The 15,075-nt window shown below is 40.0% G+C and overlaps 1 protein-coding gene across 5 annotated transcripts in view; it reads left to right on the top strand.

Moving 5' to 3' along the window:
- The window catches only part of tsc2 (TSC complex subunit 2), an 89,220-nt gene that overhangs the window by 53,027 nt on the left and 21,118 nt on the right, over nucleotides 1-15,075 (top strand). For 4 of the 5 annotated variants that reach the window (XM_039774688.1, XM_039774691.1, XM_039774687.1 and 1 more), the window contains 6 exons: nucleotides 3,395-3,556; nucleotides 3,660-3,815; nucleotides 5,667-5,779; nucleotides 7,604-7,819; nucleotides 8,295-8,507; nucleotides 9,868-9,936. In XM_039774688.1, the coding sequence (XP_039630622.1) occupies nucleotides 3,395-3,556; nucleotides 3,660-3,815; nucleotides 5,667-5,779; nucleotides 7,604-7,819; nucleotides 8,295-8,507; nucleotides 9,868-9,936 (929 nt within the window). The remainder of the gene's footprint in view (nucleotides 1-3,394; nucleotides 3,557-3,659; nucleotides 3,816-5,666; nucleotides 5,780-7,603; nucleotides 7,820-8,294; nucleotides 8,508-9,867; nucleotides 9,937-15,075) is intronic. The other variant, XM_039774689.1, reaches the window with a different exon arrangement.

Raw genomic sequence — 15,075 nt, 5'->3', positions numbered from 1 at the left:
ATATATATATATATATATATATATATATATATATAATAAAATATGCACAAACACAAAATTTTATTTATTTTAATTCAGTAGATCTGTTGGAGAGCAGAAAATGAATTGTTTTTGTTCTTGAGCCTCTCTGATTAAAAAAAGACGTTCCTACACTTATATATGTATAGATTAGAAACGCCAGCCCAGAGTGCAGGTCATCATCCTATAGACTGTCACAGTGTAAGGAATTTAAGGTAAGAGACTTACGACGTGATCAGACCTTCACCAAGTTTTTGGCAGGGCTGGCAATGGTCCTTTGTTTTATAATAGCTGTGGAGTCGGTACACAAAACCTTTGACTCCAAGTCCAACTCTGACCACCACTGACTGCGACTAATGAATTTATGGTATCACTCTGACCTCTTTAAAAAGCACACAACATAGAACGCACTTCATCATTGCCAGCATGAATCGTCAGGCTACATTTTAGCGCCCCATCCTGTTAATGTCTGGGCTTGAATCCCGTAGTGGTGTTCTGGCTTACAAACATTGGATAATGAGAATGCCTTTTTATTGTCACTATACACATGTACATTGAGATTAAAAGCAGCTCCTTCAGTGCAGACATATATGTAGAACACAACAAGTAAATAAACAAATGGTGCAAAAAGTTGCAAAAAAGATCTGCGACGCTATATACATACGCATGGTCATGGCAACGCGCTTGGTTGCAGCGGCTCACAGGTCTCCATTTCAATAACATAAAACGAGGAGGAGGAGGATGGGAGCATGAGCTGATTGTGCGTTGCTGTATCCACCACACAACAAAACCACCTGGATTGGCACCTGAATACAGCGGGTGACACCTCAGCACCTTGCTCATGTTCCCAATGCAGTACACTTGCAAAATTAAATAAGCCATAGTTTTATTAACCATCTATAAGAAACAATAGTTTAATCAAGTCAATATATGTAAAACTGAATGTTAAAAAATATTACAATTTAGATTTTTTTATTGGAGTATGTACATTTTTTACCGACTCTGGACTCCAGTAACCTTAAAATTGCTTGACTCTCTGACTCCATCGTATACTCATTTGTATATATATTTTAGAAAAATACATAAGTTTCCTTCACATGAATAGCCTACTCTTTTTGGCTAACTTTCCATGTACTGCGTGGCCTTATCGCCTAATGAGAGCAGCCAATGGTTGACTATCTAGAAAAGAGTGTGCGTTTGTACGTGAAACTCAACTAAGGTCTTGGAGTATCTAGCAGTGACTGTCGAACAGTGTGCCATGAATATTATTGAAGTTCATTTTAAACAGATTTTTCACAAACTCAACACTTGAGGAAAAGTATGTCACTTTCAAATTACAAATTATATTGAATACATAATCTTTTATCAAAACTTACGGGATTCATTTCTGGGAGGTCTGGCAACTCTGGATGCAGAATGAAAATAATTGAAGTGCTGAGCTATGCCTTCAGGCTGTGTTTTGCATAATTTTATTGGTGGAATTTTTGCGACAGGATAATATTAGCTAATGTTATCATCACTGTTAGTCATAACTCTAATTTTAATTAAAATGCCACAGAGAAATGTCAAAACATTTTTGCCGAGGTCTGGAGTGTGATGAGTCAGAGAAGAGGGAGTTTAAATTACCGATGCCTAAACATTTTTTTGGCCCTGCATCTAAAAGGTTGTAAAATCTTATCTAACACAGCTGACTTAGTGCACTGTCTGTATTATAATAATAATAGTAAAAATGTGGTTTAAATGAAGTGTCTTTCTTAAATTAAAAGCTGGGGCCTGATTATTTTAGTTTTCTCCTCTTTAGAAATGCTGAATAAACATTTTATCCTTTGTTGGGTTTACTTAATCAAAGTTCCTCACAGGTAATGAGTTGGCGGCGGCGTCAAACTCCTTGAAAATCCAAAGCATTTCTGCATGCTAATGACTGAACTGAATTGTTTTCAATCAAAGGGGTACAAGCTGTAACTGCTCAAAGAAATTCAGGATTCCTTATTCTAAGATGTCCATCCTGCACTAGAGAATGCGGACATACAACCGAACAAACGGTAGCGTGCCTCTGTGCTAGGAGACTTGCAGTGTGGAGGATTCTTCCAAGTTTTCGCTATGAAAGTAGATGTGGATCACGTCAATTTTATTCCAATTCCATTTCTTAAGGAAAATGTAATAACTTTTGGTGTTTTTACCAATTCAAAAATTGAATAATGCATAAAACATCCACAGTTTACATTCAAAGCAAATCACATGCAGGATGGGAACATTCCAATCTGGATTTCCATGTATCGTTTGTTTAAGTTAAGGCTTAAAATGACACAAAACAAATGCAGACATCCATTACATAGAGAGAAGAAATAATCATTGCACAAGAATGGCTGTCAGAAAAAGATTAGAAGATAAAATCCCCTAAAAGTTTAAGGTGTGGTTATTTTGGAGAGACCACTGTTCCATTGTTTAGTTCCAATTTTTCAGTTTTCTTCTTTTGCTGCCTTTTCTTAGTGGAGCTCTGGGGGGTCCAGTCCATTGACGTCTGCTGTAAACTGCATTTAAATGATTTCTTTTTCTAGTTCACACACTCCTGTGCAGCTGTTTCTGTATTCCTTGAGTGTGAAGCAGCCTGTTGGGGTGATTGAGAGTAGTTCTAGTAGTAGCATTGTCAAATGTACAATTCACTTCTTTCTTGTCTCCCTAACATACATCTTTAAGATGTCATGATAAGCACAAATGTATTAGATATAAAACTTGAACGTTTACATTCCAGCACTGCCTTCGTGAATCAGAAGGAGCACTTGAGCATTGAACCACTGTGAAGATATAAGAAAGAGACAACACTCTCATGAAGTTTTGGGGTTTTGCCTTCCATGTGTAGTGAAAAGGTCGAATAGTCTCCCTCAGACATTGAATTACAACCAGTACAGTGTGCTAGTGAAATAGTCGGATTTATATAAGGGACGGACAGGAAATTATATACAATGGGTATGATGGGAAAATCCAAGAAGCGTTAGAGATAATGTGGAAATGTGGATCCGGAAGTGATATCATCAGGACGGGACAGAAGGGAGGCATATCCTTGGAGTGGACCAGTTTACACTTGACATGCAAACCTCGCCAAATGTCTGTGATCAAATGTTTAAACTGACATGCTTAGTACATAATATATTTGAGTCTGAACTTAAACAAGCTGAAGGACACATTCTGTTTGAATCTGCTTTAAAGGCATATGTGAATGTAAATATGAAAGATCCACTCCAGATACAAAAGGATTTAAGTGCCCAGTGTCCTGCATTTCTTTCTGCAGTAACCTACAACTTGTACACCCTTGCAGCATCTGCCCATTTGTAACACCTTGTTGAATCATTGCTGGTCTGATCATGTATTCCAATAGGATGCAAACTTCAGTCACTACTACAAGTCTGGGTTCTGCTGATGAGAGTTCCATGGCTCAGGCTGATGACATCCTCAAAACGGTCCACCTTGAACTGACCGAGACCTGTCTTGACATGATGGCACGATACGTTTTCTCGAATTTCTCTGCTCTTCCCAAGAGGTAGGGTTTCTGCTCATCTTTCTGAGATTTGTTGTTAAGGAGAGTGATGACATTTCATACAATGGGTCATGCACAATTCTTTTTACTTTTGCTCCCATTTTAGATCACATGTGGCAGAATTCCTTTTGGCTGGCGGAAGAAGTAAGACCTGGTTGGTGGGGAATAAACTAGTAACCATCACAACTAGTAGTGGGTTTGGAACTCAGTCTCTGCTGGGTGTCGATTTCCCGGTGCGGCAAAGCACTGGTGAAATGACGAGGTAAGAAGAATGTTTTGTGCCTGATCCTGAAAGGGCTATTCTGCAGTGTTGGCTTTGTAAGTCACCAAATATTAGCTCCTGTGTTGTGAAATGTGGGAATACCAAGTTTCTAGTATTTATGCTCTTTAGTGTGTGTGTGTTTCCTGAGGACGACTTGAATGCTGAAAAACACAAAATCAAGTATCTTTCTGTTATTAAATTTCTAATCCCAGAGAACAGTATGCCGCCTTCTACTAGAATCAGTCCCCATTCATATGCCATACTCGGGAAGTGAAGTGCTGAATTCCGTTACAGCAGGGTGTTCTTCACGAACCATTAAATGTGAGAAAGGTTTGCATAAATTGGTTACCCAGAATGTTAACTCTGGCAGTAAAGCAACACCACATCCATTATTCCAAGTTGAATCTCAAGCCTTTGAATACACACTGGGAGAATTTAAGAAACATTTCATAACTGGGGGTTGGCACATGCATACAGCACTGTGATCCAGAATCCAGACAGCAGTGGACGCTTAGTGATTCCCTCATATAACAGAAAATCAGGGTCCATGTTGATGGCAACAATATCACGTTACACAATGTATGATGATGAAGGCGTGTATCCAGCAGGGAACACTAGCTCCCTTGTTGGAATAAGTTCATTTGTAATTGTGGCATGTTACGTAACCCGAAACTGTATGGATATGATATTAAAAGGCGATACCCCTCCCTTAGTGATATGGCCGTAAGAAATCACATAGGAGAAATAACTTAGCTTTCTTTGACGGTCTACACAGCAATAACAGACGAGAAGGCCTATGACAAGACTGTCACCAAAGTGGAGGCCTGATGTATAGAGTCTGCTATTGTCGTTGCTGCGTTGGAAGGATTGTCAGGATCGGATGACGGTATTTCCCATCCGTCCATCAGCTTCAAAGGTGTGCCGGGCAATGTTCCAAGGCTTTATACTCTTTCTCCATGTGCAGGCCCCCACTTAGGTAAATCATGCCATTCCAAACAAGGAAAAGAAGATCCAATGTCATGCTGACTTTGACACACACAAATACTACAATGCCCATTTTGCAGTTGTCCTTATCTTGTCTTCTAATGCTTGCCTAGCAGTTCTAAATGATGAGCCCCTGTGTGCTAAATCTGGCTGTGTGTTAGCTGTACATGTGAGAAGAAAAGGAAAGCAGATTTAGAATATTTGCACAGAGCACAGTTAGATATTAAGGAGGAGAAACAGGTGGTAATGTAGTAGCAGTTAGAGATGGTGTGCTGCACCAGTAAGACCAAACATTTTATCTAGGAGGGGCTAAAAAGCTTTCTAAATGTTGAAACAAGTGCCATGATGATCAGTAAAACCAAACAAGCTTTATTTATGTCCTGATGTTGCTAGGTCAGCCTTAATTAAAACTTTGTGATCATATGCCTTGTATTTATCAGTGTTACCATTGCAGAACTTCGATTTATATGGATTTATTAAAATATTTGCTTCAAGTGCCCAGTCCACAAACGTTCCCTTCAGGGTTTATTCCTACCTTTTCATAAAGTGCTTCCAGGATAGGCTCTGGCATTCAGCAACGCTGTTACAGAAAAAGTGGGTTCAGAAGATGAGTGAATGATATTTAATAAGAAAGTTATATTTTGCCTAAAGTCTTTAGAGAAGAGCCTCATTATCTCCGAACTTATATTGCCAGAGGTGAACACTAGAATAAAGATAGTGTCTTTCTGGAAAGATGGAAACTTTGACCCTTTTTTTTTTTTCATTGGCAAACCCTTGGTATCAGGAGTGGTAAAGGAGCATATATGAGTAGTCTTTATTGACCTATTTCAAGCTGTCAAGTATTCATAATAATTTCTTTAATTGTAGGTCTGATCCATCTTTGCACATGAGGCAAACAAAAGAAGCTCCTGCAAAACTTGAGTCACAAGCTGGGCAGCAAATTAACCGATCTACTCGGATCCGTGTCCGGTCCATTTCAGGTAACTGGAGAGGGGACTAGTCTTAAATATGAAATGATAATACATGTAATGACTGTGTTCGACAGCTGATCATACTGTTTTCTTCATGTCTATGCTTTAATGGATTTATAATAGGCGCTGTACCATTTCTTTCCAGTAAATGCCTTTAGAAATACTTGTAATGTTTGAGCACAAGGCCCTTTTTCGCAGTAAGCTCCGATCAGCCTGTGTAGATTGGACAATTGGGGAACTATGGAGCTGTAGAAATATGTTAATACATGAGGCAATACTTGAGGCAGGATGAGTGTTAGTGAAGCTGTGTTTACATGATGGGGACTTCGAATGCAGTGAAAGTGTGACAGTCAGTATTCAGAATGCTCTGTAGTATGCTGGTAAAATCTCAGTTAGGGATTGGAGTTACATTTTTCAATATGAGCTGAAGGTTACCACCAGAATGATTGTTTTTATTGTTCAGGTTTAACTGTTGCAGGCTTGACATGTGTCCATGGATATCCTTGAGAATGTTGGTGAGCTTGTCTGTGTCTGGCTCATCTTCATTCATAGATGGGTATCAACAGGAAGCATATGAGTGGGCCAGATGGTTGTGGTTGTTAACCATGAATCCTACTTGTAGTTGCAGTATATTGATGGATATTTAACAGAAGAATATTGGGAAATGAATGCTAAGGGACTCGGGAACCTATGACTGAAATGTGAGAGGCATAAGTAGGAGCAGCACATTCCAGTAGTACCAGCAAAGTAAGGACTGTAAAGCTGTACTTTAGACCGGAGACTTAGCTTTCTATCTGGATGCTGAGTAAAACAACGCATGTCCAACTTTTAGATAAGAAGGAATAAGTCAAAATTGGTTGACTGTTGGTCACAGACAGAAAAACGGCTTCAGTCCAGTGGTGGTAATAGTATTATCAAAGTTAATCTGTCTCGTGTGTGATAAATGGAGTAGCTTAAGAGCATAAGGCAAGTTAAAAGTGGATTTAGGGAAAAGATGGTCAGTCCTAAGGCTCACAATGAGAAGGCATCAAGTAGGGATAAATCTTCTTTTGGCTGCTCCCGTTAGGGGTTGCCACAGTGGATCGTCCACAATTGTTGTCCGCATTTTGATTTGGCAAAATTTTACACCGGATGCCCTTCCTGATGTACCTCTCCCCATTTATCCGGGCTTGGGACTGGCACGAAGAAGAAAAACAGTCCTACGCACTTTCATCCTTGGAAAAAAGAGGCAAAATAATAGCAGTTTAAAAAATCATGGGGTCTGTTTTCATTCCAAAATGACTTGGATTACATCTTACTGGCCACTTAGGCAAAATGCATAATGTCTACTGTTGACCAAGTTTGTTTGTGGTGTGAAAAGTTGAAAAACAAAGTTAGTTTATGGTCTGAGAGGTCAAAGTGCCTGAGAATATTTGAGGTTTGACATGCTTGAATGACAGAGAGCCCTCTTAGGCCAGTTGGGAATGTTGGAACAGAGCAGTTAGGCATTAAAAGGTGGGGAAAGCCTGTAGACGTGATAAAATGTTCAGGGGAAACAACAATGATCTGTCAAAGGCATATGGATTTGTCACCCTCAGGCACCTAAAACACCAAAAGTGAAGTCTTTGACGTTTAGCTTTCTTTTAATTGGCACAATAAATAACAAACTAAGATGAGGCTTTTTTTTTTTTTTTTTGGATTTTTTGTTTAAAGCAATTTAAGTGAGTAGCTACGAGAGTAAAAATAATTGGGGCATAATTTGTATGTTTTGTAAAAGCTTGGTTTCTAAAGTCCCAATTCTTTTTCCCTGCAGTGTTTTAATTTTTATTGTTTTTCATGACTTACATTTTATAGGTGGGCACGCACTCCGGGCAGGAACTGCTCATAGTCTCAGTCCACTTGTGTCCCCATCAGAAGGTGAATTATGTAGTCCTGTGACTCAGTCTGGGAATTTTAAGTCGGAAAGTCTGGCTACCCAGTTGTCATCACAGAAGGAGAAGCCTAGCCTAGCGGAGTATGTGCCATTGCTTACACAAGGTTGGGCAGAGATCTTCATTCGCCGTCCGTCAGGTGGGCACTGTGTAAAAAGAGTACCCTCTTAAAGTAATGCATGCCACAATTATTTCAGAAGCTTAAAATATTTTCAGATAGAAATACTAGAATTCCCATAAAACATTCTGATGCATATCTCACATAATCTTTTCATGAAGAAGTTTTGTTTTTAATTATATGTGATGGTTTAGATTATATCACAGAATCTCATTCTGGTTTGAATTGAACTGATCATATTTTGTACTCAAATGTCAAAATACCAATCTAATAATAGTTTGTGACTTTCTCCACCTTCGGTTTGGAGAGCAGTGGAGCCTCTTTTTGGGCTGGTGAATGTCAGCCTGAGCACTGCATGTCAGAATTCTGTCAGTTTAGTCGCCTTCCTTCGCTGCTTTGTGGATTTGTGAATGGTTCCTTATTCTTTTGTGTGGTCGGATCAATTAAGCGGCAAACCAAATGGTTCACACTTACTGCTTTTCTTCCTGTCACTCAGGAAACACAAGCTGGATGATGTACTTGGAAAACCCACCCAGTCCTTTCTCATCGGACATTGGTAGCATGCCTCTTCAGGAGCTTTCTAATGTCCTGATGGCTATGGAAAGAGTAAAAGAACCAGTTCCAGCAGAACTCCTAAAGTCCAGTTCTCCCTTCAAAGGCCAGACGTATGGGATGCAGAAGCCATGTCTCCTCCAGCGATCTAATACAGGTGAGTAATTGTGCAGTCAAGTTCTGCCGTAGTCCTCCAGCTTTTTCAGGTATTCCTTCACTTTTGTTGACAATCCCCAGACCGTCTGTAAACTCGGAGAAACCTGAAGAATCGTACAGTTTCTGTCATTTGAGTAGGGATAAAGTGTCAAGGTGTCCAAAGGTTAATGTTTAGGGCAAGAGAGATGGTGACATCTACTGCTCTGTCTATCTGAAATGGTTGTTATGTGAAGGGTTAAATATTGTCTGCCACTACAAGCCTTTGGAAGCATTACTTAATCATAAAAGTGAGTGTCCTATTTGGTTGGTCTCTTGGCCAGCAGTATTTGGGTACAGGTAGATATATCAAAGCTTTCTGGTACACCAGATAGGGGTCAGTAGAACGTTTTGATATTCTCATTAATTATCCACGCCCAATATGTTTAGAACTCCTGAATCACACCTCTAGAAATGTGCTTTCTGTCTGTGTAGAGCTTGCTCTTTCTTCCAATGTCTACATGGATTTAATGTCCGGAAACTCATTTTCCTCCCACAATGCCGAGGTGTGCTTGTTAATGCTACATCGGCTACGTATCAGAATGTGTGAGTGTGCCTTGTCATGGACTGATGACCCTCCAGGTCTGCACCCTGACTTGTGTCCAGTGCTGCTTTAGTATTCCATAATTCTGAATTCAACTAAAGAATATGAGGCAATACATGGATTAAATGTCAGTTTTAATTCTGAAAGCATAACATGGTAGGATGGTGGCGAATGTGAATGCACAGTAGGTGAGGATCTCCAAAAAGAAGCCATGTTTCTTTGTACAGTGGTGAGTGGAAGATGTGGCAACCGTCCATCCTCAAGTCTTCTCCTCTGTCCTCCTGGTCCTGTATGGAGTGAGCCACAGCAGTACTGGTGTCGTCGTTGGTTCACACGTTTAACAAGTGCTGCACACATTTTCCCTTTCTGATAACGGCTTCTTTATTTTAAGCCGATGATCCATTTGGACTTTTTGGAAATTAATTGTTTATGGTAATAATAAATGAGGCAGTTTTGTAACATTTATTTACAAACAATGACTACACATAACGCAATGTGTTCATCTTTCGCTTCTTAAAGGGAAACCATATCTGAAAGTCAGATCAGTGTGTATGTGATATCTGTAAAATAGAGAGAGAATGAGAGATTGATATATGTATTTTTTTTTTAAATTAAAGCAATGTCTATATATTCACTTAATTTGTAACAAACATTTTTAAGGATTTGAACAGAACGTATCTATTTTGCTGATGCTTATGCCTTTTTGTTTATTCTGCACAATTTATATTCTGTTTTATTTTAGTTTGTCTCCCTTTTGTTTTTGCCTTGGCTCCTTTTGCAGTGTCGTCTTTCTCTTCTGTCTACCAGCCCAGCTGTCAGGGGAAGTTGCACAGGAGTATTTCCTGGGCAGGTATTCGTATAAATAGAAAAGCCGCAGACTCCGGCTGTAAAGGAGTAGTCCCCATGATTCTTATAGCACGTGCGCATCTCTCAATACCTTAATATTCCTCTCCACCATTTTGATTACACTTTGCTAAAGGTGTGTGGAATTGTAAGCAGCATGTGGCACATCCAAGTCAAAAACGACGTCATGTTATCAAGCCATTGTGCAGTGCCTGAATTCTGGGAGCTCACATCAGTCTTCCTGCTATTCACATTACTGCTGGCTTCCGAATAAATGATTTGTGATCGAAGAGTTTTTGACTTGGTTCTTTTAGCCCCATCTAAAGGGTATGGGTGGGGGTTAATGACAGATGCTATGGCTCACTAAATTGCTTGTTTTTAATCAGCTGTGATTTGTTTGTTTTTTTAACTGATTCCAGCTGTCTGTCTGTCCTCATGAAATTAAGTAACTGCTAGGCTACAGTGTGATGGAGTGCTTTGTGATTTGTTGCTTTCTCTCTTCTGCTTGCAGTTTGTTCAATGTTTGTTGGGGGAACTGAATCATTGCAGGAGAAAAAGGTTTGCACAACAAGTTTGTAAGGGAATGCTTAATTAAAAAGGTTCTGCTAACCTGTGGCTTTTGCTGAAAGAAGCAAATCTGTTAAACATTTAGCTAATTTTTGTTCTTGATTCAGTTAATTTGCGTTTATTCCTATTGAGTACACACCCACATAAGAGCCTGGTACTCTGTACCATAATTACAACTCTAGTATCAGTAGAGAAATGTATACAACTACACACGTGAAGAGTTGTTAAAAGTTCAGATCCCACGTGTCAGCCTCTCTACTGAAACGGACACAGGCAAGCGACCACCACTGAAAACGGGTCCACCATTAGTGATGACACCTTTAAACCCAAGGTAGACTCAAGTGCCACCTTGAATGCCAAGAAAGCAAAGGAAATGGGGTGGAATTGTTGTTTTGTTTGGTCACTGTTATTTACAAGTAATTAAAAAGTGAATAAATAACTAAGGAATCCATTCCTGGATGGGTTTATCCATTCCCGGGAATTCGGGAATCCCACATGTCATTCCTGGGAATCCCGGGCTCCCGGAAATGACACCGTGCACGGGCATCTCACATGTGAACGGTTTTAGAACAAGCAACACTTATTTTTAATAAAACTACTGCAATACGTTGACACCAATAAAAAATTAACCTTAACTACAAGCAGTTCATGCTGTCATACAAGTACAAGTATCTAGTTAGTTGTAGTAATAAGAGCGTAGAAAGCACAACGTGTCGAGCGTGCAGTCGTCCAAATGAGAGCGCACTTTTGTGCAGAGTACACCAGCTGCTGAGAAAGCATGCTCTGCCTCCACTGAAGTAGGCAGCACAGTCGCGCAAAAAATGCTGCCAAACTCTGTCGTTTTTAAATTCGACAAACTCGGCCGTTCGTATGAGGCTTTCAACACAAACAACTGATGTTCCGACTGCCAACTGGACCCGAGCTCTGCTCCAGTGGGAAACTTGACACCAGCCTCTACTGTCAACAGCCCGTGTCACAGACGTCAATGAAGTCTGCCCCGTCCTGGCATTCGTGACCTGCAGAGTGCAGACTCTTCCCCGTCCACTGTGCTCGGTCTTAGTGGGAGCCGTGAGACTGACTGCTGCTTGGTCTGTTGTTGACTGAATTAATCGGCAACACACTATAACTATTATTTCTTGATTGATTTTTACACTTTTACATGCTATACTGTATATGTGGGCTTGGCCATTCCTGTTCACCCAGGAATTACAGCAATTTCATTCCCGGGAATGCAGGAATCGAAAAAAGCCCAGGAATGGATTCCCTATAAATAACTGAATATGAAAAGCCTCAGCAGCATCTCTAGCAAATGTGCACAATATGAAAATGAGGAATCTTCATCCTGGATTTGATGCTGAGACGTAACGGTGCTTCTGTAATATTGGCAGATCCCTCCTTAGAGAGGACTTGACAGTGTAGACGTATTAAATGGAGGGCATGGCGCTTCACCATTGACAGATACAGACTTTGGCTGAGACACTCCGACTGCGTTTCACACCAGAAAGGCAATGTCTCTGTTCTCCTTGTGCTGAGGAAACTAGTAGACCCCCAAAAGACATGTCACAGTTTTTCAGCTGGTATGTTCAATAAATTAAGATTTTTTGTTAAAGTTAACCATTCTGAAAGAAGTTGGTCTATTTACAGTGGGTATAGAAAAGAATCCCCCCTTTTGAAATATTCCCATTTTTTCTGCTTTACGGTATTAAATGAAAACACACACACAAAATATTTTTTCCCAGCTTTACTTACTCAATGCAGCCAATAACATCCAAGTAAAAGATATCACAGCTACAGTTCAGAAAAATTATAAACAAATCAAAAATTGTCTCCATCTCCTGCCTTATGTCTGTCCACAACTCTGTCCCTGAGAGCTTTTGAAAGTGGCTGGCCACCCACATTCAGTTGTTTGCTGTCAATGGCACCGCCAAGCAAGGGAATGAATGGACCAGGAACAGCTTCACTAATCACACTCATTACAACTGAGCACAGGTGAAAGGAAACCAGTAACCGCAATGGAAATGGTGGGCACTGACACCTGACTGAGTTTGGGTTCCTTTATTAACCTCAGTATTTCTTGTTTTTTATTTATTAAAATTCTTCTGAACTGTAGCTGTGGTATCTTTCACTTGGATGTTAGATATGGCATTAAGTAAGTAAAGCTGGACAAAATTTTGGTTTGTGTGTTTTCATTTAAGGATGTAAAAGCAAAAGAAATTGGAATATTTCAAATGGGGTGATTCTTTTCTCTACCCACTGTACTGTATGTGCTCCCCCAAACTGATTCAGTCCCCAACCCTGAGAAAATCTCTTGAGGTCTTCAACCTGGACTACAACCCACCTTTAATTATAATTAAATCGTAATAAAAAATTATAATATATGAACAGTAAATATTTCTTTCACTTCTAGCACCTGAGTCGTTCTATTTAAACATGACATTTTCTAAAAGAAATAAAGAAAAAAATGGAATTGTCAGAGTATAATCCCGTGTCCGTCTACACAGCATACAAAGTGCCTGCCAGCCACTTTCTTCAGCTTCTTTTAAAACAAGGCCTCACGTTTAACTCTGGCTGTGCGTGAAAGTTAAATATTCACCTGGACCTGCCGAGAGTGTTCTGTAATGTGCCTCACACGAGCCCACGTTGCTTTTGGTATCAGTGGAGGTTACTTTCGAAAGGTGAACTGGGAAATGGACCTTGTTTTGAAATGGAAAGATATTCAGGATGGATGCCGCTGTAAATCGATTCGTTTTGTGGAACTGTGCAGACCTCTACAATTATTACTGTATAATACATTGTCTTTTTTTTTTTTTCTCCCCCTAAAAGTGAACATCTTTAGTCACTGTTAATACTTAGTTTGGTTCAACAAATGATCTGGTGAAGTGAGGTCCTCGATTAGGAGTAGAAAAGTTCAATTTAGAAACGAAGAGCACACTGAGGTGACCACTTCTGTGTTGAAGGTCCATGTGTCTGAAGATACCCCCAAGTGACCATGTACTGTGTTTATGTATTTATAGCTTTACCTATGTGAGAACTCGCCTCAAAAACGTTATTTTAACATGTGCTAGTTGTTAGTATCAACACCTCGTAAGGAATCTGTAGAAGGACAAGTTAGATTCACTTGATCTATATAAATCACACGGGGGAAATAAGTATTTGATGCTGAATTTGTAAGTTTGATCACTTAGAAAGAAACGAACAGTCTCTAATTTTTATGGTAGTTTCATTTTAATGGAGAGAGACAGAATATCAACCAAAATCCAGAAAAAATCACATTATATAAAAGTTATATAAAGTGATTTGCATGTCATTGAGAGAAATGAGGATTTGAACCCTACAACCCAGCCAGAGTTCTGGCTCCCACAGATTGGCACACAGTCAGTCAATGACAGATATTCTTGATCTCAACTCGTGATTTGTATAAAGCCCAGCTGTCCACAGAATCAATTTCTTCCATTCCATCCTCTCCACCACCATAGGCAACACCAAAGGGCTGTCAGAGGTCGTCAGAGACCAGGCTGGAGTGGGCTACAAGACCATCAGCAAAAAGCTTGGTGAGAAGGTGACGACTGTTGGTGCAATTATTTGGAAATGGAAGAACTATAAAATGACCATCAATCGCCCCCTCATGGGGTGAGGATGATGATGAGAAAGATGAGGGATCAGCCCAAGACTACACAGGTGGAGTTTGTTAATGATCTGAAGGCATTTGGGACCACCACAGTCACCAAAAACACCAGTGGTAACACACTATGCTATCATGGATTGAAATCTTGCAGCGCCCCCAAGGTCCCCCTGCTCAAGAAGGCACACGTACAGGCCCAGATGTTCACTGGCCAACTTAAGACGGGCCCGTACATATGCCTTCACATGGGCACACAGTCAGTCTGTGGGAGCCAGAATTCTGGCTGGGTTGTAGAGGATCAAATCCTTATTTCTCTCAGCGACATGCAAATCATTTTATAACTTGTGTTTTTTTTCTCTCCATTAAAATGAAACTACCATAAAAATTAGAGTTCATTTCTTTGTAAGTGAGCAAACGTACACATTCCGCAGTGGACCAAATACTTCTTTCCCCCTCTATAAAGCTCAGTCTGGGTCTGTCTGTTTTGTTCTGGTATCACACAAATAATGAAGATTGAAGAATAACTCTTAGACAGTCCCACTTGAAATGTATTCTAAGTATCCTCTTAATGCTACAGTTTGGGGCATCTTGCAAGTGTCTTTGAAATACTGCTGTGTGATTTAGTATTTTATGATGCTTGCCACCTGACATTGCAGTGAGCAACTCCAGAAACAATATGGCTCCACCTGAGGCAGCTTGGGACCATGCTGGAATGAGTGAGGGAGTCTTTAATTTAAAGAAATAGTTAAGTGCCATGGCTTTGAATCATTTTGGTTTTATATTCATCAAGGACAGATCTGCTCACCACTCCACTTGCCTGTTGCTGTTTAAGCTGTACTTGTGCTAGAAAGTTCAAGGAGCTGTGACCCCACAGCTCTGTCAAATCTCATACTCAGTCACTGCTTTGGGACTACCTATGAATATAGTTGGTTTCTTTTACAGAATTGTACTGTATAA

This window comes from Polypterus senegalus, chromosome 13, assembly GCF_016835505.1.
Source record: "Polypterus senegalus isolate Bchr_013 chromosome 13, ASM1683550v1, whole genome shotgun sequence".
Taxonomy (NCBI): domain Eukaryota; kingdom Metazoa; phylum Chordata; class Cladistia; order Polypteriformes; family Polypteridae; genus Polypterus; species Polypterus senegalus.
The sequence above is the reverse complement of the archived record's forward strand: the minus strand, read 5'-3'. Positions and strand labels throughout refer to the sequence as shown.